The sequence below is a fragment of the Meleagris gallopavo genome, chromosome 7 (assembly GCF_905368555.1).
Source record: "Meleagris gallopavo chromosome 7, MGAL_WU_HG_1.1, whole genome shotgun sequence".
Taxonomy (NCBI): domain Eukaryota; kingdom Metazoa; phylum Chordata; class Aves; order Galliformes; family Phasianidae; genus Meleagris; species Meleagris gallopavo.
Genome location: NC_139410.1, coordinates 13,236,811 through 13,264,367, shown reverse-complemented (window position 1 = coordinate 13,264,367; position 27,557 = coordinate 13,236,811). Strand labels below are relative to the sequence as shown.

The window sequence follows — 27,557 nt, the reverse complement described above, 5'->3', positions numbered from 1 at the left end:
TAGTCAGATTAGGATTATTCAATCCCACATTCAAGTCTGTTTGTATTTTATAACAGTAAGCTTATAGTTGGCTTAATTCCATCTTGTACAATGTCAATTCTAATACTTCAGAAAAACAAAGGCTCCCACATTGCCAGAGAAAGGGTTACAAGAAACATCTTTTCATATCTTAAGAAAAATAGATAATGTACCTTTTTCTCCATTTTGCAGTGCTGGAGAAACATTGCGTGGGGAAGCATCCATGCTGCTGATCTAGGAAGAACATCAGGTGATCAATGTTGACACCAGGCTCTTTAAAGCTATATCCCTTCCTCTTTGTGAACACTTGCAAAACCTGATGTACCACAGCAGAGCATTCCTACACACCGTTCTCAGATTCAGCACATCACTGCCTCTGACAGTATATGAAAGAGACAAAACAACAGCAATCTAGTTGTTTCACAAGATTGCTCATGCCTGCTATCACCTCTACATGCTGCTTTAAAGACAACACTCTTCCTCTACATAAGCTTACTTACAGCTAGCTGAAGGCTAAGCATGTTTTAGTGTTTTAAGTGGAAAGGACACAGATGTATGCAGCTGAGTAAACCAGTGCCACCAGGTTTCTTCGTGCATTTTGCTAGCTAGCTATTTGGGAGGTCAGCCTCCTTGTGCAACACTTGTATTGTGCTGCCTTGCAGTCTGGACATTTCCTCAGAGTATAGGCTCCACAAAGGCAGTTGTTCAGCATGCTGGCAACTGTATCCTTACACATAGCCAGAGGGGCAACAGTCCAAGATCATGTACACATCCTCCCAGCCCCTTCCCACAGATATCACCACATTAGAGACAAACTTACAAATTTACCATCATTCTCCCTGCATTCTTTGCTCTGCCTCTCCTGATACTTTACCTTTTCTCTTTCATAAGGAATAACATTAATAGATAATAGTTCCTGTGCCATTTTCTCTCAATTTGTTTTCATGAAGTCCAGTCCCTAACAAGATGACTTCCCTCCTATCTAGACACAACCTCAACAATCAGCACAGCTCTGTTGTCAGCATTCATTTGAACTGTCCAGAAGCATCAAAGAAAAACACAATAATATCATATCCTCTTCTTCTGTAGAATATAGATCTTGGTTTATGTCTTTATGGTTTACATCTATAGAAGAAGCTAAGTAAGATAACACGCCATTCAAATGTTTACATATGAAAATTACACAATGCAGTAAGACAAGTTAACTAATTATTAAAGTGAACTGAAGTTGAACTTTAGACAATTGTGCTCCCACAGAACAAATGTTTAAGTAATGTCCAGCCTGTTGCTTGTACCTTGCTTTCTTCACCTTGCCTCAGTCTTCCAGGGCTAGGTGGTACTGAGGGGCGTTTTCTCCCTTTCTCTTGCTGGAAAAGATCCTGCAATCTTTTAAAAAAAAATTAAAAAATAAACTCAAAACATAGGTTACACATATTAGCTCTAAAAGGCAAAAATTATGTTTCTCCATATTAGAATACAGCCCAGCATGCCTTCACAAGCCTTTAACACAAACTAAGATGACTGCTAATACGTGCTGAAGCTGTATTTTATGGCCAAAGACAAAATCTTTTCCTCATGCCTTGATCAGCACTACAGCAACAAGAGATGCTGCAAACACCACATCCCAGATGCTCTACAGTATGAGAGCAAAGCGCAAAGTGCAAAATAACAGAAAAATAAGTCATCTTAAGCATTTCATTTGGCATGTGCCCACCTGAGACCATTTCATTCAATTGCTTTTACATGCTTCCATCTTCCACCTTTGTTCAAATGACACTTTCCCTCCTCAGATGAAAGTTGTGCTCTACAACATCACATAGCCTTTAACAATTTTCTGTTCCAGTCAGCCAGCCATTAAAGGGTATTCAGCACTACATATATGTATATGTATAGCAATTGCACTAGAGGGAGAAAAAGCATAGAACTTCTTCCCTCACACTATCAGCAGAGTACTGATGTTACCATTTCAGCATCTGTTCTCTTACCTACTATTCCAGGCTTGTAGCATTTCACAGAGTCCTTGCTTTTTAGCAATCAGAGACTCAAAAATAGATTGTAGCTGTTGAGGTGTGTCCACTGATGATGAAAGGAGCCTTGCCTGAATCTTCTCAGTCCAGTTTCGAAATTCCCCCTCTTCCATCTGCCAAAACAAAAACTGTCAGCGTTCTGTCACACGGCGTAACGCTCAACCCAACTGGCTTCTCCACACCCTTTGGAGCCTATGCTCTGTAGATGCAGAGGTAGTCCATCACCTCCTTTTGTGCAAACAGATCTTCCATTTTCTCTTCCCTTGTTTTGCTGAAAGTGTCAGTTTTCAGAGAAGCAAGGCGATCATCAACAGCAAGGTACACTTGGGACACCCTGAGAACAGGAATACAAAGAGTTAAGCTGTGATTACTTGAAACAACTTCAACATTCTTTAATAGAAATCTGAACATGCTTACAGTTAGAGTTTCAGAATACAAAAGATGATACATGACAGTCTTCTGCACAGTAGGATGTCCCACTGAATTCACCATGAATTTCGGAAAAAAATCCATCCATGCTGTAGAAATCTCTAAATTATACACAATAACATTCTTCACCACAGCTTATTCTTAGCAGTAGAAGTTTTCAGAGAGCAATTGAAAGGTCACAACTGCATTACTAGCACAGGAGAGCTGTTGCGCTACTGGTGCCTGGGGAGACTGTCAGACTGCAAGCTAAACCGATACCACCAGCAGGGATGAGAGAGAATAAAATATTTCAGTTCTCAACAAAACTAGACAATTTCTGAAGTCAGGCAGTCATGGAGAAGTCAGCCAAACAGGAAAGCTGCTGCGAGGTCAAACAGCAGTCAGGTTAGAATTAAGATAGCTTCTTCCACCATGCCTGTCTTCCACATTTTTGTTCCTATATTTAGAAGGTGTCTAGGTCTACAACAGTTTGCCTCAGACTACAAAAACATACCTGATTGTCTACTAGTATGGAAACATGCTAGATCACTCATAACAATGCAGTAGTCAGAGATCACAATAAACACAGCCAGTAGAAGGCAAGATTCTTAAGCTAAATTGCAACAGACAAAAAGGTAAGAATTGGTATTGATGGAATTTGGTAAAGGTAGGAAAGAACACTCCAGTGCTACTCTCCCTTAGAAATACATCCAATTAGAAAAGTAATTATTTTAAATGCATTTATTTTTAATTACGAATATTTAACAAGTGTCAGCAAACATATTTATGTGTTTTGCTACAAAGTCCAAAATACAAATAAGTTAAATTCAAAGCTTACTTTTGAGAGAAGTCCTTAAGATCCTGCAAAATTGTAACTTTTAGTGGAGCCTGCCGTTTGATATAGATCTTGGGTAGTGGGACACATACTTCAAGTAGACGGATTGGAGAGTAGCTGAGAAGAGAATGTGACAACTTTTAATGATTTTCCTCATATAGAGGTATATGTACAACTTCTTTCAGCTTCAGAATAAAGTTCTGAAAGTATTCTAGATTATCCAAAGCAGAAGTGTTTTCCCCTTCAGCATCATCTACTGGAACAATTCACAGCCCCATGTCACATGGCTATTTCTAAATAGGAGAGATACGGATTTGAAGGCTAGACTATTAGGTGGATAAATAATTGGTTGGATGGTCATAGCCACGAGGTTGTTGTCAGTGGCTCTATATCCAGGAGGAAGCCGGTCATAAGTGGTGTCCACCACGAGTCTGTCTTGGGACAGGCGCTCTTCAGTATCTTCATCTACAATTCTATGATTCTATGGCTATTCTTAGGAATATTGTCCACCTCATCCACCACAGTGATGGCAACTACAATGCACTCTGCATGCCAGCACACAATCTGTGTCATGCTATCCCTTGCTTTACCCAGTGAGGAACAGACTCAAGGAATTTTTGTCAGAGCCAGATGCTTTACACAGTACTAGAGAATGAATTCATTTATTAAAAACCAGAGGACCTCACCTGAAAGATGCCACCATCTGATTGTAAGAAAAATACTGGTGATAGTCATGGTGAATGGAATGACCACAAGGCTCTGCATTGGCCCTTCGTGTGTACTGGTGCCCATAGAATCTCAGCTCAAGGTATTTTGCAAAAGACATAGACCAAGAATCACTAGAAAGGGGAACAACTGGTGTCACCTGAAATTGAAAGCAAAGTGTCTTAATTTCACTCTTCGCCCAGAAAAAAAGACAGGCTAATCTAGACTCTAATCTAGTAATTATTAGTACCAGAAGCACTCATAACCCTGAAAGATACCAAAACAACTAAAAAATTGTTTATACAGAGCTAAAGACAATGCATAGATGGATACAATAAACAGGATAAATAATAAATGCCAGTCGATATTAACAGCCACTAAGTTGGGAGAGCACAAACACATCATTCTATCTGGCATACTGCTCTTGTATACAGATAATTTCCAGCAGACCAGTCCGCAGCAGTGCTTTCATCACATACTTTTTCCCTAGTGATTCTTCACCTACAAATACTCTGCGGTGTTTTTCAACCTCAGCAGTGCTTGCAAGCTTGGAGCAGCCATTTACACTTAATAGCTACAAACTTAGTGTTTACATGAGCACACAGTAATAAAAGGTTACAGAATATACATATGCAGTGTGGGGCAGTGTATACATAAGGATTGTAGGGCTTGCCTTCAGCAACTACATTAACTTCTTTTAGATACCTTTAAGTCCAACACCTATGTTTAAGCCAGTATTAAGTAGGTGAACTGAGTCACTAGCACAGATAATTAAGATGTTTTGAGTTTGAGGCACTGCATGAATCTTTCTATTCTCATCTCTCTTAAAAGGCTCCTAAGATTTACAGAAAGGTTGGCTAAAGAGGAATATCCAGCTGGTAATGTTTTTCTTAGTTTAATTAAAGAACAAGTTTCAGATAATACACAGTGTTATTATGTTGTGGTTTTTCATCTTTCTAATGAGGATTTCATTTACTTTCTAATGCCTACTAAAGGAAGTCTAGACGTCACACTGACTCAATGCAGACTGTCTAGTTTAAAGCAGATCAAAGAATACCAAGTGGGCTTAGCCAATTACTAAGCCAGGAGGTCTCAACATCTACCCTTTCCCGCACGCACATTCTTCTGATGCTTGTACAGATTCACATGGAAGGGACAATGCTCTTCACCTCTGAAAGGACAGCTCCTAGATTTTCCCACGTCAGAAACTTGTTACCAACAATATATCAATTTCACTTAAACCTATCCTTTCAGGACTGATACTTTTCAATACGCCTCCATCATACTATGTTTTATCCTCAATGTTTCCAATTCTACAAGAGGAATTTGTAGACAGACAGGACCACTTGGCACTAGTAACAGCTTTTGTACAATGTCATCTTTCCATACATACCCAACTGATTCTTAAGTTCTCATCCTTACCTGTTTGCACAGCCTACACCAGGAATAAGTAAGAATTGTGTGCTGGTACCCAGGGACTGGGGAGTCCAGCTCCTTTAACACAATTTGCACGCATCCTTGCCCATGTACAAAGCGACGAATGTGGTGCACCATTGGCGTTTCACAGAACATGCTGGGGCACTGATATGAAGGCCTTACAGAGAAAAATGGAAACACCTATGAATGATCGTATGCCACACACTGCTGAAGAGTTGGTTCAACTCATCTAGTATGCCTTTTAATGTCACAGTACTATTAATCTTTTCTATAAAAAGTTTCCTAAGCCTTTAATGAAAGCTGTTGCTGCACAGCTTACTGTTCTCATTTAGGAACAGCACATAGGGAGTCTCCCCTGCCAGCAATAGCTGTATTGGTCACAACAGTAGTGACTGGATACTGGTAGATATCACAGTCTTTTTTTTTTTTTTTTTTACGTTTCTATTACTGAATCTGTTTCTACCAACATATTATATATAGATCACAAAGTATGAATTAAGCAACTGGAAGTGCTTAATACCAAATTAGAAGAGCATTTTGGCAATGTACTAGAGCAAAGGCTATGGGGGGCAAAAATATGCCAAGGACCCCTCAAAATCTTAAAGCTTCAGATCCTGAAGGAAGAGGTATGCAAAATAGTACCATATAACCTCTTTGAACAGAAAAATCCATGATCTTTCTTTGAATGGCTGTCTCTCAAGTCATCACAGAGACTGGTATCAGAAAAACAAATGCAGAATTCTGCAGGTACCAGAATAAAATAGGAAATTTCTCAAAAGCAGTAAGAGTTGAAATAAAAAAAAATAAAAAAAATAAATAAAATAAAACTTCCTTGCTCATATTAAAAAAAAAAAAAATACTGGAACTATGAAGACAGAGTGACTCACTTAACATGGGACGGATTCTGTTTGGTTTAGAATGAGATATACAATTAATTCACCTAAAACAGTAGCGCTCCAGAAAAATCCCTAGAGTCAGGTCATTTTTTCCATAGAATTCCATGGTCACAATCCTAAAGCAGAGAAAGAAGAAAAGCTTTAGAGGAGGAATTCTGCCACTGCTAATTATGCAACGGCCTTCAGGTGCACAGATCTGCACCTTTTGCTTGGCTGTTTTCAGCCCTGTATACACTCACAGGCTCCCCCACTCCAAGTCTTAACTATTCCCAAATTCTTGCTGACAAGTTCCCTAATGAGATCCAAGGAACAACTTTAAAATTCATATTTAAAAGCGGGACACAATTCAACTGTACTTTTGAAGAATATTTTCAAGAACACCTAGGCACAGAACATTAACATCCCAACCGTTACAAAAAGAGCACATCTAAAAGGTGAAAAAAGCCTCAAAGTACTTGAATAAAATTTAATAGCAGCTTTTTACTTCTCAGAATCTGAAGTGACCAAGACACTTAACAGATAAATATCAACTGAAATGCCAATTCAGATATTTCTGTCTTATATAATTACATCATTTTATTGCTGCTTATAAGTGAGCGTATCATCTTCATTGGTTCATTCCTCAGCTTTTATAGGAACTTGAGACCTTCTTTTCAAGAAAGGCAACTATAAAATTTCACCTGGTTTAGACAATGAAACATCAAGACTTGTCCAAGGAGTAGCAATGAAAATACATCATAAATTCTGCATAATCAACAAGTCACAGCCCTCTTAGCTAAAAATGTAGATGAAAGTCTTAACACTGCTGACTTTATAAGAAAGACAGCAGTATTTTCAAATCACACTCTCAGTAATACAACCTATAAGTATTCTGAGATTATTATTTTTAAGATTGGACATTATTTATATACACTAAACTCTTCCTCATAGAGCTGCCTAAAGCAGTGCCCTCCCTTCACATACAGATCTCTGCAGTCAAAGATCTAACTAAAGCATTCTGTTTCATGTTGGGCCTTCTCCTTCAGGCCTGAGATTAAAGAGGCTGTGGGATATAGCTCTGGATCCACCTGATCAGGCAAGAGGGAATTTTGGCAACAATTTTGGCAACTGTTGAGAATGATTAAAACTTACAAAAGAATCCTCAGTGAAATATGTTAAGATGCAAGGACTGACCTTGTCTTTGGAAAGAAGATAGCAACTACACAAGCTACAGAAGAGTATTTTTCCTACCAGGGGCTGACACAGGCACTTGGAGCATTGCTGGACTGCGCAGAAGAGCTACTGAAGAGAACACAGAGCCTCTGATGGTTTACTGGACTCAAGCAATCCACCTGGTTGAGAGAAAACAACTCACTCACTGGTTACAGACATCTTCATCCACACACAACCAATGACAGAATTGTACTCTGATAGATAAAATGACAAATTCCTGCTTATTCCTTTTCCACAGATTCACTTTACATTATCAGACAAAAGTGCTAACTGGCCATTTTTAGAAGAACATAACTAGTTGTATGTGTAATAAAAACAGTGTACGCATATATGTTACTGTGGAAAGGAAGCTAAATGTCCAAAAACAGGAAATAATTAAAGCCCCAAGGCAAATGTACAGCATCTTCAAAACACTGTACACTTCAGCACAACTTGAAGGCAAACCTTTGCCATTATATTTTAATCACTTATTGCAGCTACAAAAGGCTTCCAATTTTCTGTTCTTCTCTGTGAAGGGATTTTCCACTTTGCTGCCAGAATGGAACTATCTCCCTTTCCACGCCTTACAGAGCTATGAAGTCACCAAGTATTTTCTTTGATCCCTGAGTAAATTTAAAACAGCACAGACAAGTAGAGCAATGGCTACTCTTACAGCTTGTAAGACTACTGCCTGTGAAGTTACACATATGTATATTTAAGCATCCATTAAAATATGACTTCTGCTCATGAACTTGGGGGCTTAACAGCGACTCAGGAACCAAAACTATTACAAGAAACCAGTTCTGCTACTCTTGTCATAGACATCTTTTTGTGTATAGTTTCCAGCGCAAGAAAGTCCCAAGAACTCAGATACAAATCAGCAGCTGTCATAACAGTTTCCCCTGTCTTTAAATATTTTTGGTTCCAAATATACTGCATTACTTAGAAATTTCTGACAAGATACCACCCCCGCCATTAAGACATTTTCATATTTCTCCAAATCTCCCAATACTTTACAAATACTTGAATTTAATTGCAGTCTACTATTGTTTCCATGCCATTAAGCCCTCTTACACCTTTAGAAATCAGTACAAGCAGCAAAAAAGCTGTTTCAGAAAAAAAGAAGTTTCTGCCCCCTCCACAGTCTCAGGAATCAGTCATATGCAGCTGAGCTGAATAGTCAATCTACTAAACTGGGTCTCACAAGTTTCTCCCTTCTCAGGGAAATTTTGCAGTCAGTTCCCCATTCAGTTTCTCTCATATTCACCTAGTCCTTGGTTATATTAGCTTAAGTGCCCAGAGCACTGCAATCTAAAATGGTTTTGACTTAGTCAAAAAAAAAAAAGCTTCTGGTTCAACATAAAACACTACATGTTCTGTATTACCAGGGGAAACAGATGTAACTATATTTTGAGTAGCATAGATCTTACCTTATGAGACCAGGAGGATTCACTTTGAGCTAGTCCTTTCTCATCCTCTTCAATTTTGTATCCAGTTCTTCCAGCAGGGGCACTGGATACATCCTTAATTTGGGCAAAGGGATCTGTGCTTCTCTGTAGTATCCTCCCTCCCCTGGCTCGATAGTCAGCCAGCATTCTGGCTAAACTCTGGCTATCACCTAGATGCTCTGCTATTCTAGTACTGACCAGCTCATGGGAAGGTAAAATTTGGATAGCCTTGGCTTGGACACTCCCATTCATCCCTTGTAGTCCAGAGAGATCCCGCAATAATTGTCTCTTCCTTCTACTCTCCAACTCCTTGTACTCCTTATTAAGGAGAGGAGACCAATAAACTTGCTCAGGGAAGTATTCTCGAGCAGGGCATCTCATGCCTTTTTCAGTCAATAGAAACGGTTCACGGAACACCATTACAGGAGAAATAGAGAGAATAACATCTTTCAGCTCCTGCTTAAATGCTGCAGAGTACGTCTTGAGACGATCCTCAGAAGACGTTATCTCTTCCGTAACATATAAACCAGTATCATCCTGGAGAGGGTCTCTGAAGACTCTCATCTGATTCTTGGATTCCTGCAGATCATCTGCCTGTTGAAGAGGCTCCAGTGGTTGGCTGTCCAGAGTCACCAAGTGTTGGTCCATGCCATGGAGGGGGAGCAGAGATGTTTCAGGTACTGCCGGAGGTACGGAGTGAAACACTGGAAATGACGACTCCATTTTGTGGTGCTCTTGCTGTTTTGAGGGCACTGTTTCCAGCTGACTGTTCTCTTGGTCACCTCTCTCAAATAAACCTCTTTGTTCAAGCAGGGTGACCTCATCAGATGATACTGACTCAGAGATCACGGGAAGCTTTTCAGCTGAGGGCTCAATGTCTCTGATCACCGTGCTGAAATCCTCACCATTGAACCGGTCCTGTTGTTCATTTTCATCTCCTGGTTCCTCAATAAGGGAGTGAAAGGAAGTGTTTTTGGTGAGAGTAGGGGGCATGGCAAACTCATCCATAAGGAAAGAGATTTCTAGCTGGGAATGATAAGCCACACAGATCATAAAGATCAAGATCTCCTTCACACGGGCCAGTTCATACTCTGCAGCACCACACAACTTGATAGTGCAACCCAGGTGCTGAGGACACCCTTCAAAGAACATTAGAGTTTTTGTTTGATCTAAACAAAACAACAACAACAAAAAAAAAAAAGAAAAGCAAAACACAAGCATTAGGATAACAACTACAGTCAATCTTGTTTTGTGAAAATATTATTTACAGTGCGGATGGCTAAGCTGCCAAATAGGTGCACAGACTGATCATGAAATCTCTATTCTGCACTATTTTCAACACTTTGCTGACAAGATGCTGGGAAATCTTATCTAGCACTAAAGTTAACCCTTCCTATTTTGAATAGGAAGTTGGACAGTGGACTCCAGGGCAGTGGAAGGAGAAAAAAAAAAAATCAATTTAAAAGAAACAATCCAACCTAATTAAAAACTAGCATCTCTCATCTTAGTAAAATAGAGAGACCTTGTACTTCTTGATCAAGTTTTTTTGTCCACACTTTTGTTAATATTATATTTATTAATATTATTAATAACACTTTTATTCCTAGTTGTAGCAAAAGAAAAGAAATTAATAGGAAGAATAATAATACTTGATCACACAAAGCACATGACTGTTCAGATCTCGTTAAGAAGAACAAAACACATAGTGTCTCACGCACACTAAGCAGGATACAACAAGCTTTACTTACCATAGGGCAACTGAAACACTTGCATGTAAAATTTATGACAGGTTCCCAAACGTGGCTTGGTCAACAGTTGATCCATTGACATCACCAAGTCTCCCTGAGTCATTCGACTTACACGGTCTAACACTTGCTGTCAAAATGAGAAGAACAGTAAGAATCTACAGTTACCTCTTACTTTTTACGTTCTGAATTAAATCTAGTCATCCAATCACTCTCCATCCCCAAATAAAATTTTAAGAAGAGCAGTTTTGGCAAATATTACTGATGAGAGAGAACGTTGAGCCCTTTCATGAAGATAACTGAACCCATTCAAGTGAAGGAAGTTCCAGGAGATACAGTGCAGTCAGTGTAGGGCTGTCTGTCAGGACAGCCAACTCTGCTTGGCTCACCCTGCCTCACTGCAACAGAGGGCCTTATTGAGGATCACAGGGGACCCACTGAGCATGTGCAACAAATAGGAGTCAGAGTTAACTAGAATCAATTCAGTAGAAAGACCTGCCAGCAAGGGCACAGCAGAGAGCAGGAGGAAAAGTTACATTCTAGGTTTGCTTGTTCTGTCTTCTTGGAAATGAACTGCCATTAAAAGAAAAGCTGTGGTTTGTTTAGGAGAGAAAATAAATATGATTTTTCTGTGTTTTCTTCAAGGAGACTGCTACAAGGAGAAATTAAGAGTTCTCCTGTAAGATAGAGACTGACATGAAAGACTCACCGGCTTGACATTGATGACTAGGGTGATACCATGCTCTAGCAGCATGTCCTGGGCGATTCGAGACACAGTCTTTTCAACAAGGACCAAATTAGGCCTGACATCAACTATCCGTTGCACATAGTTCTTCAGGAACTCCCTCTCCTGCAGACATAAACACCACATAGCAGTTAACTAGAGCAAACTTGCCTGGAAAAAAAAAAAAAACAAACAAAACAAATACCTAAATACTTAACACTACTTTCTCATTTATATACTGACCACTCCTATGAAACAGGGAAACCAGATATTTATTTTTTGCATTGTGCACATTTCCTCACCTCCTAAGCACACCATTCAGTATATCATTGTGCCCTAATCATACATGACAATCTGAAATAAGAGACCTGCAGAATCCAAACATTTTTACATATGCACAGACACATCACACAGCAGAAACCACCTCTGTAAACACAGTCCAGAGTCAGCAGCTCTGCTCTTCATAAACTAGGTTACTCTCTACAAAACAGTTCTTCCTTCACAGAATGGTCAGGGTTGGAAGGGACCTCAAGGATCATGAATCTCCAACCCACCTGCCACATGCAGGGCCACCAACCTCTCCATTTAACACTAGACTTTCCTGCTGCCTTATGAAACTCAAATATCTTAAATAAAGCTAACTTACTTGTACAGGTATTAGACAAATCCACCAGAGAAGTGTTACTGAATCTGGTGGTCATCAGTGCAGAGGAACTCATTAAAGGGGTTAAGACTGGAAGCACCCTGTAGCGATAATGCTCTGGTTAGGCTTGGGATCTGAAGGAACAAGGGCCTAGCAAAAAAAGCAAAGTCGGGACCATGAACTTCAGGAGAACTAACTTCCAGCTGTTTAAGGAACTACTGGATGAGATCCTCTGGGAAGTTCTCCTTCAGGACAAAGGAGTGGAGCAGAGCTGGCAGCTTTTACAGGATGCCCTTCTGAGAGCACAAGAGCTTTTCATTCTCTGGTACAAGAAATCAAGTAGAAACAGCACAGCTTCTCTGGCACAGCTGAGCAAGAACGTCTGGTCAAACAAAGGGAAAAGAGTGACAGCGTTCCTGATTCTACTGCCTGTACAAGTGACATGGGAAGAGTACAGGGATGCCATCTGGATGTGCAGAGATGGGATCAGGAAGACCAAAGTGTGAAGAACTGAATTTGACGAGGGACATGAAAAATAACCTTTAAGGATTGTATAGTACATCGGTCAGAAGAGACAGAAAAAGGAGAGTGTACCCCCCTCTGATAAATGAGAGAGAACACCACGCTTCAACTGATATGGACTGACTTCTCACATGGTCTGATAGTAAGTGGGAATGTGGCAGAACAGCTTTAAACTAAAACAGAGAAGATTTAGGTTAGATGTTCGGCAGAAATTCTTTACTCAGTGTGGTGAGGCACTTGCTGCCCGGATTAATTTGTGGATGCCCCATTCCTGAAGGCGTTCAAAGTCAGGTTGCCTAGGGCTCTAGACAATCTGATTTAATGTCTAATTAAGTGGTTGGCAACCCTGTCTAGAGCAGTGGAACTAGATGATCTTCAAGGTTTCTTCAAACCCAAGCCATTCTATGAGTCTACAAAAAAAAAAAATCTGTATGTACCTTACAATCCCACCATGGAAAATGTTTTATGTTCAAAAGGTGCTAGTAATACAGCATTTTAAACAAAAATCATTTGCAATATTATGTTCTCCACCTTCAGGTACATGCAAATGTTGAGCAGTGTCACAGAGGGATGTTTCCATTCACTGACAGCATACAAATGCTGCATCTCTTCAAGACCCTGAGACCCTCAGTTCCTAAATCTGCAAAACTGCTGTTGCTGCCATGCCCATCGTCTGGCTTCATTTCACTGTCTCCCCTCACTACCAAGCACAAAAAGAAAATAGGGCTGCAAAGTCATTAGAACTAATCAGTTACACTGCTGAAGAGAAAGTACAGCTTCTGAAGCCAAGTATTTTCGAGTGTGTTATTGTGGCTCACATCAGTCAAGTTTTAGAGGTTGTAGGCTTAAGAAAGGTATCACAAGAACGTTTGCCAACTGATAGAAACTGACTTCTTCAACTGACCTAGTATTTCTGTAGTATTCTCAGCCCTAGAGAGCTTTAACACAGACATACAAATACTTACGATCAATTTCTGAAGCAAGCACTGAAACATCACAGCAACCAGCAGTCATAAAAAATAGCAGATGCTTCTGTCCCATTCCAAGGACAGATCTCAGCTTAAATTTCTACTGGAAAACAGCTCACTGTGCTGAGAAATGTTACTGCTAAAGCTCTCATACCTGTAAACCTACCATTAAACACTAAATGGAAGTGGTATCGCATGCAATTGAAGGAAATAGTTAACTACTAACATTATGGCCTAAGCTCAGTAAAGCACAAAATGCCTGTGTTACAAGTATCCTGGAAAAGATCTGAAAACTGATCCTTAGGCAGGCATGCAGTATGTTAAACAAGAAGTCCACCTATTTCAATGTTTTCATACCCAAAGCACCTCCCTGTTCACAAGGGCAGAGCACAAGCTCCAAAGTGACATTTTGTAGTTCATCAACTTCATTAGGTTGGGTGTTGTCCCATTTGTTCAAGCCTGACAAAAAAAGTTACATGGGTACAACCTAAATCTTGCCTATATTCACTTATTTAATACCTCTCTACACACCTAAACAATGTCCAGCTCTGTGCTGCTGAATTGTATGGTTCTTATACAGTGCATCACTAAAATTGAGGAATGTTCTTTGAACTACTACATTTAATTGTAAGGATCATAAAATTGCTCTCAATATGTGCAACTCCAGATGCCTTCTCATAAATCTCTTGTAATCTCAGCAGAAGACTATAAGTTCATGCTCTATTTAGGACAACTTTTCCTTGCCAGCTACTACAAAAGGAAATCTCTTTATTTCCTGTGCATTTCCACTAACTCAAATGCACATTGAAGAGCTAAGTGTGCACTGATCACCTCTTTTGTTTGAATCGCTAGACCCTGAGCAATTCTAACCAATAAAAGCATACTCTTACCTGAAGTACTATAGGATCTATGCAGGTAAATTTTGTTTCTTCTCTATAAAGGTACTCTATTGAGCACTTCAGCAGAAGAATTTTGGGATTTTTTATGCAAGAGTTCATCTAAAAAAAAAATAAATCACAAAACAATTTTTAAAAAGAGATAGGCAGAAGGGAAAAAAGCTACATCAGATACCCATGACTGTACTTAAGCAAGATTTCTTTGTTATTTCCCACACCATCTACTTCTTATGTTACACCCAGATTTTTGAATTTCACAGCTACTGTCCAGCAAGACTGCAATGCTAAAGGTTTCTGCACTCACCTCCAAGAGCATTACGTCATATTAAGTCTCAATAAACTTAAGAGCCTCCAGGTGGATCATTTTAATCTTGACCTCTAGCCTTGTTTAAAGATTCACTTAACCGTACTGTCACACAAATCATGACCATAAGGGCCTTTTTTTCTGTCCAGAACTTGGGGCAGCCACAGAATCACAAAGGTAGGAAAACAACTCCAAGATCATGTAGTCCAACTGCCCACCTAACAACATTTCCCCATTAAATCATATCCCTTAGTACAACATCTAAACTTCTTGAACACCTCTCCAGGGACAGTGACTCCTGTTCCAGTGCCTCTCTTCTGGAGAAGAAATTTTTTGCTAATATCCAACCCAAACCTCCCCTGACACAACTTGAGGCCATTCCCTCTAGTCCTATTGCTAGTTATATGGGAGCAGAGGCTGACCCCCAACCTCACCACAACCTCCTTTCAGGGAGCTGTAGAGAGCTGTAAGGTCTCCCTGAGTCTCCTCTCCTCCAGACTATCATTAGATGCCTCTGGAGTGAAAGGGATAGAAAGGATATTTTGCTACAGATGTGCAAGGGAAGATTTTTCTCCCTCTCCCACAAATGTCTCATCTGAAAGAAAATAGCTTTGAAAAGAAATGCTTCCTTGTTCCTGAGCTCAACAAACTGGAGAAAGTGGTGAGAGCAGCATATAACACAAAAGAAAGTCATTTCCTTCCTTCAGCACTTTCTACTGCCAGCACTTGACCAATCAAGTTACCTTCTTATGTGCAATATTCTTAGTGCATACAAATCCATTCACCACCATGGAGTCAAACTTCTTTCCACCAGGGATCTAACAGAGCAAAGGAAGTTGAACATTTTAATATTGTTAAACATTTCAATAACTTTTAGATATCGTAAACCTAAAAGAACAGCCATTGTGGCTAGCATACAAGCTTTGTCTACATCCTTAGTTATCAGATTAAAGATCATATACTGTCATGCTGGGCACAAAACTCTTTGTCAAAATCATGGAAACTAAGGACAAAAGCATGAAAACAGGCATTAAGTTCCAGGACATCCAGGCCCCTCCTAAAAGACACTTATTTATGAAATCAAACACACTCTGGAAAGTAATAAGGAAACTCAAGTTCTACAGGCCACAGGGAGCATATTAGCATATGCCTCTGCACGCACCATTTTCACTAGTCACAAACAAGAGTTGTAGTGATAAAAAAGAACAAACAAATCTCTACCTACTGCTCAAACATAAATGTTTGAGTACTGTGCCTAGAGTCACAACCAATCACAGGAGAAATAGACAACATGAAACAAGTTCTCGAGTAAGATGTTTCTCTTAGTGCCATATGAAGACACCTATGAGAATTTTCATCTCTGAACATCTGATTTTTTCAAACTGGGTTTCAAGAGAGGCAGCATCAGTTGTTTCTGCTTCAAGAGATGCTACAGAATTGCTCTTCTCATATTTACCTTGCTTCCAAACAGAATAGGCCTCCCAAGGCAAATTTCTACCATGCAAAAATAAGCCTGAGCCTGTGAGCTTCAGTTACACTACTTTCCTGGAGGTTAGTTTCACATCAGCTTCTCAGAAAAAGCTCTGCCTGCTACAACTCCAGCCTTACAGTTCAACAATGACATCACTGGGACACCTGGTAAAACTGGATGCACCCTCCCTACCAATTAAGTTTTCCTCTGGGAAGAAAGTCATTGTACTTTGCATCCAGCAAGTTAAATCCTCCATAATGGAAGTTGCGGGGCAATAGATTGCTACACAGAGTTTTGCAAGCTACTTATACAGTGCTCAGTACCTATATAATCCAAGTATAAACCAAGTAGAAGCTAGGAAAGCAAGCAAGTCACTACAGAGGTGCTATTCTTTGCTAATTTCTGCAGCCTAGAGCCTGAATGAACAGGTCAGCTCCAGGGCACTAAAGCACCTTTTGCAGATAGCGTAACTCTTTCTGTACAAATTTTCCTAGAACCTCATACTATTCAAAGACCAGAATAACCAATTACACCACTGGACAAGTGGAGCATGGTGGTGACAACCCTTCCCTTCAAACAATGGGTGCCACCAGAAGCTTCATCCTTTGTCTTTCCCTACATCCAGTGTCAAAAACTTACTTTTTTGATGTGGACAAACTGGCGGATATCCATGTCATCATCTCTGTTCTTGACATCAGGCCTTACAGTTTGAACGACCTGACAGACCACAGGTACAATGATATCCCTCCATGACAGTGACAGCGACTCATTGTACAGAAGTTGCTGAAGCAGTGCCATCATGTGGTTGTGGTTAGCAGAGCTGTAAATAAGAGATTTGGTGATGAGGAAAACAAAGAGTTGAGTTTAAAATAAGTCATGTTCCAAAAGTTAATTACTTAATATTTACAAAACAGGAAGTCATCTGAAGATTTGGATCTTAGAAAGTTTTACAGTAAACTCTCTTCTCTTCCACTTGAGCAGACATACACTGCTCCAAAAGTAATGCCTCTTATTTTATTATGTTGACCCCACCATGTCAAACACAGATGTTGGTCACAGAGCTGTAGAGACTGAACCTTCCCATCAATATACCATGACATTTTGTTGCCATGAGACAGACAGCAGCAGAGAAAATGGCGTCTCACACCGAAATGTGTATGAAGCAAAGATCTGTCATTGAATTCCTCCATGGGGAAAAAAATGGCATTCACTGACACTTGCTGAATGTTTGTGGAGACCAAACAGTGGATGTGAGTGCAAAGAGGTGGTGGGTGCTGCTTTTCAACAGTGGCAACACTTATGTAAAAGACAAGCCATGTTCCAAATGGCCATACAGAGTTGTCACACCATAAAATGAAAGCATCTCGATCAACATTAATCGGCCAGTGATGGTGACTATGTTGAAAAATGGTGTTTTGTAGCTGAGAAATTGCTCTATAACATTTTCATTCTCTTTGTATCCATTGTAGTTTCCACAGAAATGAATAGGAGGCATTACTTTTGGAGCAACCTACATAAAACCACAGAAAAGAGCAAAAATATCCACAGAAGATAGAGCCCCACTAAAAACTGGTGAAACAAGTGGGCTTCCAGAATCGTTACTCAAGATACAAAAATTCCTTTTTTTTTTTTTTTTTTTTTTTACAGCAGCCTTTCCATGGCTTGTTTCTCCCCATTCTCTTCTCTCAGCAGATCCAGATTGCTGTGGTGCCAGCCTAGCGGTGTGAAAAAGAGTTCTTTGGACTTCTCCTCCACCCTCCTATTGAATAATGATTCTGCAAGAGACAAGCCAACCTTGTTAATAAAAGGTCACAGCTGAAAGACTACTTTGAAAAGGAAAGAATTTACTAGGGCATAAGTCTAGCTTCTTGGAAGCCAGAGTTTGAGCTAGGAGTCATGGTAACATGCTATAAACAATATTAAGTGTAACATAAGTGTGCAAAGGAAAAGTGAGTTACTGAAATTCTCATACTGCCAGTATAGAATAGGTAGTTTGCTCTCCTGGAATTAAAATTATTGCAAGAGGAAAAAAACCCACAAAGTTATATTGCAATTCTGCCTATAAATAAGCAGTAAATTCTTACTACTTTACATATTCATAGGCCTTTTCAATTTAGAATATTGATTAAAGGCACAATAATTTGATCTGCACATAGCTGCTGCTTTGAAGACGTATACAAGTTACCTGCACTAGAAAAATCAAGTTACACCATTCAGGCTGCAGCACAAATTCCAAAAATATTTTGGTACAGGCCTTGTTTAGCATGTCTCCCAAACATTTTAAAATACTATGCTACCAATAAACTCTGATGCAACTTGTAGATAGATATCAAACACCACCACTTTGCTAATCAGGTGCAGAGTGAGCTGCTAGCAAGCTGGTTCATCTATCCTATGTCATAGCATTCAACACTACAGAACTATTTTCTCTCACAAGCTTAAGGTTTTCCCATAAAAAAAGTGGCACAAGATTTTCGAAAGTCTCAGCACATCTTCTCATCCCTTTTCACCTAACCATCACATACACAGGTATCTCTCCACTATGTTAAACAGGAAGATAAGTAAAGCTCTATCCACTGGACACACTTTTTTTTTTTTTTTTTAATATCAATTTTAAATGTTTAAATGTCTCTAAATGTCAGTAAAAGCTGCAATCATTACTGGTTTTGGAAACAGTAAACAAGTTTCAACTGTGCAGAATAGTTCCTGCTTGAAGGGAGCAACTGCTACTTTCAATCACCACAATGTGTAGCATATCCATAAAACTGTTCTCTATTTGTTTTGCATTACTAGGATTACAGGCTATTTCTTTACATTTTTCTGTGCTTTGAAAGAGTTATGAAGCTACTTCCCACACAGGCATTACAATATTCCATGTTAGAATACCTCAATTTTATATAATAGCTAACTATATTGTAAATCATTCATGCTAGTAGTATACAACTTCTCACTGGCAAGCATGTAATCCTTTAGAGTTCAAGCAAAAAACAATTGTGTTATCTGAATGCAAAATCCTCATACAATAACCTGAAGAGGACAACTGAAAAAGACACTTTAAAAATAGCAATTTACTTCTTCCAGACACTTAGTGCTCAAAATTATCTGCACAGAATAGCAGAAGTTACATAGGGTTTTTCCCTTCCCTCCTCTACTGCAGAAGTTCATTTAAAAACTAAGCATGATTTCAGCCAAACACTTAATTTTGCTGGATGCACAGACACCAGGATTTCCGCAATTATTTTCTCTTCTTCTCCAAGCTCACCACAATCAACAGCATCAAATGGAAAAAAAATCCCCCAAGTAAAGCTGATTACAAAATTGGAAGGCACAGTTTTAAAACTCAGAACTGTGGCTGATGGTCTTTCATTACAGAAGTAGTAGTGCTGGTGACAAGGAACCCAGAAAGTTTTAAGAGATTAAGCTTTGAACAACTCTGTAGGAGTGTAATTCATTGTATTACATCTCCATCTGCTTGCAAAGAAAGTTAGAACTGGCATCTGTTATACAAGTTTGTGGGTGGGTAAATTATGAACAAAAAGTGATAAAATCTGACACTGAGACTTACTTTAAAAAAATTAAAAGATAGATAACAAAAGATTTATTTTGAATGAAGAAATTTGAGAAGGAATTTGAGCTTGAAAAAGCTTAAAAACGACAATACAGCTTATATGCCAGTTCTGCCCAAAGTAACTTAAGTTCATAAAGTGCCAACGCTCTATTGAAGAAGTAATGAAGAATTTTCATCATTATATTACAGCACACAACAGCAACATTTGAAATTTTTCCTCTTACCTTTAATAAAAGCATCACTTATAGAGAACATCTGCTGCCCTCCGTTGTCAGGATTCAAGTACTCTGAAAGAAGAGAGAAGAGGGAGATAGGCGGAGACAAATGACAGGTTACACTGGTGTGCCCATATAATTATGATGTACACGCCCACACCAGAAGCAGCAGCATTACTCATCTAAACATTTAGTCACTAATTTAGCAACAGCTTGATGAGTGGTCAAGACAAGAATATCCTCTCGTTCTCGTTCTATCAGTAAGTTCTAGGAAGACAAGAAAACACTATTTATTACTGTATTACCATGGAAACAAAGTAACCATGAACACAGACTGAACTGACATTTAAGAGTCTGCTCTTCCTATTGACACTTAAAGAAATAATAATAATAATAATCTGAATATATTTGTGCCAAGCTGCAAAAACACCATGGGAATGACCTCCACATTCTCATCTAAAAATACAGCTTCAGGAGGCATTCTGATCACACATTCCAATGAAATATTTTGGTGTTATCAGACTCAGTGAAAGATCAGCCATAAGATTTCTTACACAGCGAAGGGAACAAAAAGCAGCCTGCCTTTTGAGAGAGAGAAGTCCAAAGCCTAAAAGAGTTTAAAGTGTTTTGAAGGATCCAGGCACAAAAAGGTGGACTTACAGTATCTGAGGAAAGTGAGTTACACATCACCATTTACATTTGGGAAACAGGACAAAGCTCTATCTGCTACTCTTTACCTTGGTGGATAACAAAAAAATATCAATGATATTTCAAGCAGGCTCTGTAGCTGCACAACCTTTGTTTTCTTCAGAGACCTACTGTGCATTTACTTAGTTTACCTGTTTCTACCAAAAAAAGACTTCAATGGGAAAACAAGCAGTAGCCGAATTTCTTGCACACTGTGATGGTCCCAAGTCCAAAACCAACCTTCTATCATCTTTCCTGAGAATGATCCAGACTTGCCACCAAAAACAATGCAAAGCAAGGCTTCAGACACCAACAGAAAGCAACAGGAAGTAGACAGTACACAAGCAGTCAAAAGCCTCTGAACAGCAGCACTCAAGAGACCCCTTACACACCAGTATTTCAAACATCTAAGCTTGTCTGCAGTTACCCAGCTGGAAGTCAGATACCCAACAGATGATCAGTGTACCAAACATACATGGCAGAACAAGAAGGGGCAAATATCCCTTGCAGCTCAATAGTTATTTGCAGACTCCTTTCACCTCTCACTTAGATGAAGCATTTAGTGTTAGGTCAAGCCCTAGCTTGCTTATAAGTTGGCTCACCTTCAGCATTCACCCGTAACCCCACTAGCTAGAGAAAGTCATATCAGACTATTCCTACGCATGTACACACATACCAACACCTCAGTCCTTTTCAACCTTACAGCAGCCTCAGGGCAGAAGCTCTTACTGTGAACGCACTGAAATTAGATCTGTCACATAACCCTGACTGGCACAGCCAAGGCAGCAGTTATCACCAGCTGAAATTAACCTTGGTTTTGCTCTAGCTAAAGAAGCAGGTGACACCTTCAAATAGGGAACACTTCTCATCAATAGAGTTTCACCTCCTGCAACTTTGCTTCCTTCTATTTCTATTCCACGATAAGTTTCTAGGCCAGAGAGATGACACACTCATAGATGCAAGTTTGAGCCAGTGAGAGTGGCTAATAGACGTTTCTTACAGAGATGGAATAAGACAAGAAAACCCAGAGAATCCTGTTGCATATTTTGTAGCCCTATCTGCAAGCAGTTAGCTGTCAATTAACTATCCTACATTCCCCCCTCATCAAACAAATAAAAAAAAAAATATCACCACACACAGAATATATAGAACCAGAAGTGTAATATTCAAGAGCATTATTGAAAGCAAATATCACAACATACACAAATTCACAGTTCTCCACTGGAAACCAACAGGTAGATATTTTAAACAATCTACAGATTTATCTGCTCCAAGTCTAACAGACCAGCCATAACTCACAGTTTTTTTTTCTGGATACACAAAGCACACATACATCCAGAGACAGTCACTAAAACTGTGGTATGTATCCAAAAGGGCTCTGACAGTAGGACTCTAAGCCTTGGCAAACAATAGCGATAAGGAACTGTGTCATTACACAAGGTTCTCTTCTCTTCCCTCTCCTAACTAGATGCTAGCATCTAAAACTACCCAAAATACCTGCCCTCTCAGGATGTTTGGCTTTGAGGGTATGTAGAAAAGTTTTCTATGCTGATGATTGTGTCTTTTTAAGCACAGCAATTAAATGCCACATTTAAAATAAATGAAGTCATTTAATCTCTTCACCCAATCTAAATGCAGAAAGCAATATTGCTTTGTTTCCCATTTTGATACATGCCAGAAAGTACCATTATCTGTGAGTAAATGATACTACAAGTGAGTCACTTACACTCATTTTTAAGATATTACATGCCAGCTAGCTTAGAATCACTAGAATTTCATGGGAGCACACTAGTGAACATTAGTCAGCCTTTCACATCATAAGATGTCCTGCCACTAGGCCCAGATTATATACAAACTGCTGTTACACAACACAGCTAGCTCTCATCATAGGCCCTTGCTTCAAAGTGCTGACCTCCACAACTAGTGGAAACTGCATCCCTCTTAATCATTTGAAAAAAGCTGCTAATCACTTAGATCAAAGTTGAACCTGCACTTCTAGCACTGATGTTTTGTCCCCCCAGTCTGACCCCAATGACTCTAATTTGCACAGCTGTGAGGAAATCAAGTGAATAAGCTCAAGATGTGGGTATCATCTTCAGCTGTTTCCTTTTTTTTCTTTCTAAAGAAAATTAAGTCACTGCCTAGTCACATGGTCTAAGCACAGGACAATTCAGACAAAATCAAGCCACACATTTGCTTGGCACAGGGAAGTTACTGATCTCTAACACCTACAAACCCAATGTCGTGAAATAGCTACAGTACTCCGTTACATAGGTCACTCTGAAAGTAATGCCTCTTATTTAGTTCCATGGAAACTACAACTGCTACAAAGAGCACAATAACACTATTTGATAGGGCAACTTCTCAGCTACAGAACACTTTTTTCAACATACTCACCACCACTAGCTATACACTTTCACCAGTGATGAACAAAATCCTGCATATCACACTCAAAAATCTGCATGGCCATCTGGAATATAACTTGTCTTCCAAATTGCAGTCACCATTACTGAAACACACCACCTACCACCTCTTTTGTGCTCACATCCACTGCTGGGTCTCCACAAACGTTCAACAAGCTTGATAAATCTCAGTGTATGCCATTTTTTTCCACCACGGAAGAATTCAATGACAGATCTTTGCTTTGTACACACTTCCATGTCAGATGCCATTTTGTCAGACTGTCCCTCTGCCACTATCAGTCACATGGCAACAAAAGGTCACGGAATATTAGTGGAAAGATTCAATCTCTACTATCATAACACCAACATCCATCTCTGATGTTGTAGGCTGCATAATAAAATAGGAGGAACTGCTTTCAGAGCATTCCTCTATTAAAATAAGCTTCTACATACAATGAAAATGGTTAACCATCTAGTTCTGTCTGATCAGCGTCACTCTGATAATCACTAACACCCTGGAAGGCATCTTTTGCAGAAAATAGCCAGGATCAATCAGAACACAGGGTGAAAATCTTCACTTGCACTCATACTTTAATACATTCTGGAACAAAGTTTTAGAAGTCATACGTTGTACAGCCCTGGGCACTGAAGAGTTTTGTGATATCTAATTTTTGAAGTCCTTCTGTAACAAATATCTAACTACCCAGGAAATTTCAGTTTCCCTATTGCCAGGAAATTTATCTTGCTACTCAGGATGTCAGTGGACATTTTAACGTATTGCACGCTGGTTAGATCTTTCCTATAAAGACTCTGATGATGCAGACATTATTAGAAAACAATAAAAGATGTGAAATAAGTCTTCTGAATACACAGAGGAAACAGATTTTTTTAAAAAATGCAAGGAAATATTTACTTCTCCACCATGTGTTTTAATGACTCATACCTCTACCTTATCTCAGTTCCGGACATTTTACTGACATCACTGAGGTACATTTCTCCCTTAAAAGAGGGAAGTATTCTGCTATGAACTATACTCCTAGGAGAATAACCTGGTTAAAAGGCCACACATTTCAGGAACAGCTAACAGATACTACTCAGCAGAGATCCCAAGATATCACTGTACTGTCATTATACATAATTTAAAAGCAGAATTCTCTTTTCACTTCCCTCACTAGTTGTCCTCTCTGATGATCTTCCTCGAGCACTCCATCATTAAAATCTTTTTTACAAGAGCTTCACTTCTGGTTATTAAAAAACTTTGACTTGGCTGACAGCTTCTGGAGAAGCAGGGTCTCTTACACTCCCTCTTCATCATACAAAGCTTTTTACATACAGGAATTGAGATGCATAGGAAACCAGAATTATCACCCTACAGGTTTTCTAACACTGTTCTATGCCTAAGTTGACTACAGCCTGTTTTAACACCAGCACAGACTAATAAAGATCAACTTGCTACAGCTGTAAACTCTTAGGATGGTGCAACACACCTGGGCCTGGTTCAAGCTCTCTTTAAAAAACCCTCCTTCCAACTAAGAATTCTTTGATAAATTTCTCCCTCTCTACAACTCTCCTCCCCTTAGAGATGTATAAACTTCTCATTTGTTTAGGGCATGAGCTGGACACAAGACTAAAGGAAACATTAACAAGTTGGTGTCAGTAGTGCTGACAATCTTCCCGTTACAAACCACAGTCAAACTTGAATTTCAAACTTGCTCTACTCCTCTTTGAGGTGAGCAGAAGAAAGCATAGATTTGTTTCTAAAAACATTTGTAAATGTTTTTAGCAAATAATAATTACAGTAGGTAATGACAAATGCTCCCTCTGATTTGCCTCACTCTCCCTCCATTATCTAACACACTTTGGAAGTCAGCTGTGGCCAGTCCTCCTCCCCACCTCTCCTTAGCTATCACTTCAGTTTCAGAGAATGCAATTCACATGTAAGAATAAAGGTAAATCTTGTATACTGAGCCACACCAACGTAAGAGCTCTGTTAAAACTCCAACAAAGGATGAATTCACTACAAGTCCCAATTATCTGTAACATACATAGATCAAACTTGGCCATACCATGTATCAGTATGATTATTTTTCTGCCAAACATAAACTTAAGGTAGGATTAGAAGCCAGCAGAAAGCTCATCAACTTACTTTTGTTCATTGTTCTTCTGCTTGCTTTTTTTCAGTTTCACCTCAAACTGAGAAAGATGAGTATTAAACCAGTTTATTCATGGACTACTGTTTCACCCCAGTTAGGCAGAAACTGTATGTGTAGGTATGCTCTATTATGAGCATACAGCAGGAACCTCATTTCAACCGCAAAGAGAAAGTCACAGAAGAAGTTACACACGCTGCAGAGAAGTTGGTTCAGTGGGACTACTGAGCCTCTTCAGAGGCAAGCATATCAAAACTGCATGTGAGTGCCAGCTAGATACCGCACGGCTCCCTCTGTAAGACAGCTACAGTAGCGTCCAAACAGGTCAGTGTTATTAGGACCCAGCTCTCCATCATGTGCAACTCCAGCCGGTGACTACCTCATACCTTTTTGGTCGGCAGGGTGAGGGGGCACATGTGGGTACTTGGAGTGCTTCTTGATATGGAAGTTCACGTTGTCCATCTCCACGTTCAGGCTGATGGAGGCGGCTGAATCACTGTCCATTGTGGACTGGAAGCTGCTGACTGAAGTGCGCTTGCTAGGGCTGGCGGAGTCTTTTAGTGTTGGTAAGGGGGAAGATACAGGGAGGAGAAGGGTTCAAACGGGTATCATGAGGGTATTGGAGAGGAGAAAAATTGTCTTTAATACATAAAGACCAGTGTGAAATACTACAGGAAAACAGTATTTTCATAGTTCTTATCTTGATCTGTGCATGCTGACATATTGAGTCAGCATTCTTTAGTGCATTACTACAGGACCAAAGTCAAGCAGAAGTCTGTCTGAGAAAGAGAAGGCAATTTACACGTTTTCCATCCACTACAAGTATGAAGCTTTATCAGTTCCAGTAAAAACAAAATACCATCAGAAGACACAGGAAGACTAGCTAGGTACTGTTTGCTTATATCCTTACAGCCGCATGCACACGTACACACAAGTAAAGCAAGACATGGTTAAACTACTATGTCCTGAAGGACTAGAGATAACAGAGAAGACGACAAACTGAGAACAAGACTTAGCTGAAACTCACTGGCCAAGTTATCTTCTCCTTCATCAGCAATCTGCTCTGTGTCACTGTCATCAAATTTGATGTCTTTGAACCAGGATGGCTCTGAGTGCCCCTCTACAGAGTTCACGGAGTCGCTATCTGGAGAGGGGGTTTCCGAAAACTCTGTGCTCTAGTAGGCAAGAAAAAAGGGTGTTAAAATGCAGCTCTACTGATTTCAGCATATTTATTAAGCAGCCTTAGAAAGCAGCCTGTCACAAACACAAATCAGACATTTTAAAATTCAGAGGATACTCTCAGTGGCCTGAGATGAATTAGTCATAAAAACCGCTCCGGCACAAAATAGGAACCGTCTGGAACAAGAAACAAGATTTCTTTTTACTACTCATAGTGCTTAGTTTCTTCTTCCTCCACACTGCTGTACAAGTTGTGGCTAAGTGACAGGTTCATTCTGCTGCACATTTTCTGTAACCATACCCAAGGAAGCAGTTTTAAACACTTGTTATCTCCAACAGAAGTGAATGATGTCCATATTCTGTGCTCAGATTCAGGCAGCTTTTGGTGTAGACAAAGTCTAAACTACTGGAGCAATTCTGTGGCTGACCAAGAAGAGTAACTTTAAACTTCACTCACAAGTCAGGCTCTGTCTGGAGCTACTGAGTCAAAACAAAGCCTGGATATAGTGCCAAGTAACACAGAGAGAATCTAAGCAATTACAATTAGCCATTCTGATGTCTACATTCACCCCAAGTATAAATTGTCATCATCACTCCTTTGGTTACAGCAAGTGCAACAAGCAACTGAGTTACCAACAGTTTCTCCTGAATCTTGTTTAAGCTGGGAGAAAAGTGATCATACAGAGCTTTCAGCTGAGGAGAACTGGCTTTAAACCTGGAATAACATGATCTCTTTGCAAATAGATACAAACAGATCCACAAGTGTTTGCTAGTTAAGGGTACGCTTTACTAGCAAACTGAAATATCATGGCCAAGTGCTGAAACACACAATGAAAACATGAAGCTAATGGCTGAAAGCTTTCTAGCTGATATGCATGGGAAAGCTGAGCCATTCTCCCTTGTGAGTCTTCCATGTTCTTCAGCTTCTCATAACTAAGTGCATGTTTCATTGCAATGAAATATGATAGGATAGCATCTCTGGTCAGTGGTTTCCTGACTTTTTCTCAGCTAGCCAGCCCAATCTGGAAAGCTGGACAGAGACTCCCTCACAGTCTTGCATCACATGGTTACGGTACTAAATTCCTTACTGCTGCCATCACTAGAGATCAGGAGGTTAT

At 39.6% G+C, this 27,557-nt stretch overlaps 1 protein-coding gene across 7 annotated transcripts in view; it reads right to left on the bottom strand.

Annotated features, from left to right (window-relative positions):
* The window catches only part of PIKFYVE (phosphoinositide kinase, FYVE-type zinc finger containing), a 63,781-nt gene that overhangs the window by 14,252 nt on the left and 21,972 nt on the right, over positions 1-27,557 (bottom strand). For 5 of the 7 annotated variants that reach the window (XM_085228195.1, XM_085228196.1, XM_085228197.1 and 2 more), the window contains 19 exons: positions 26,288-26,435; positions 25,647-25,814; positions 20,031-20,093; positions 17,884-18,013; positions 16,878-17,058; positions 15,511-15,585; positions 14,458-14,565; positions 11,420-11,560; positions 10,714-10,840; positions 8,948-10,134; positions 7,557-7,657; positions 6,371-6,442; positions 5,416-5,587; positions 3,975-4,153; positions 3,292-3,405; positions 2,271-2,379; positions 2,004-2,158; positions 1,314-1,404; positions 192-252 (listed from right to left, as the gene is read on the bottom strand). In XM_085228195.1, the coding sequence (XP_085084321.1) occupies positions 192-252; positions 1,314-1,404; positions 2,004-2,158; positions 2,271-2,379; positions 3,292-3,405; positions 3,975-4,153; positions 5,416-5,587; positions 6,371-6,442; positions 7,557-7,657; positions 8,948-10,134; positions 10,714-10,840; positions 11,420-11,560; positions 14,458-14,565; positions 15,511-15,585; positions 16,878-17,058; positions 17,884-18,013; positions 20,031-20,093; positions 25,647-25,814; positions 26,288-26,435 (3,382 nt within the window). The remainder of the gene's footprint in view (positions 1-191; positions 253-1,313; positions 1,405-2,003; positions 2,159-2,270; positions 2,380-3,291; positions 3,406-3,974; positions 4,154-5,415; positions 5,588-6,370; positions 6,443-7,556; positions 7,658-8,947; positions 10,135-10,713; positions 10,841-11,419; positions 11,561-14,457; positions 14,566-15,510; positions 15,586-16,877; positions 17,059-17,883; positions 18,014-20,030; positions 20,094-25,646; positions 25,815-26,287; positions 26,436-27,557) is intronic. The other 2 variants (XM_085228200.1, XM_085228201.1) reach the window with 1 other exon arrangement.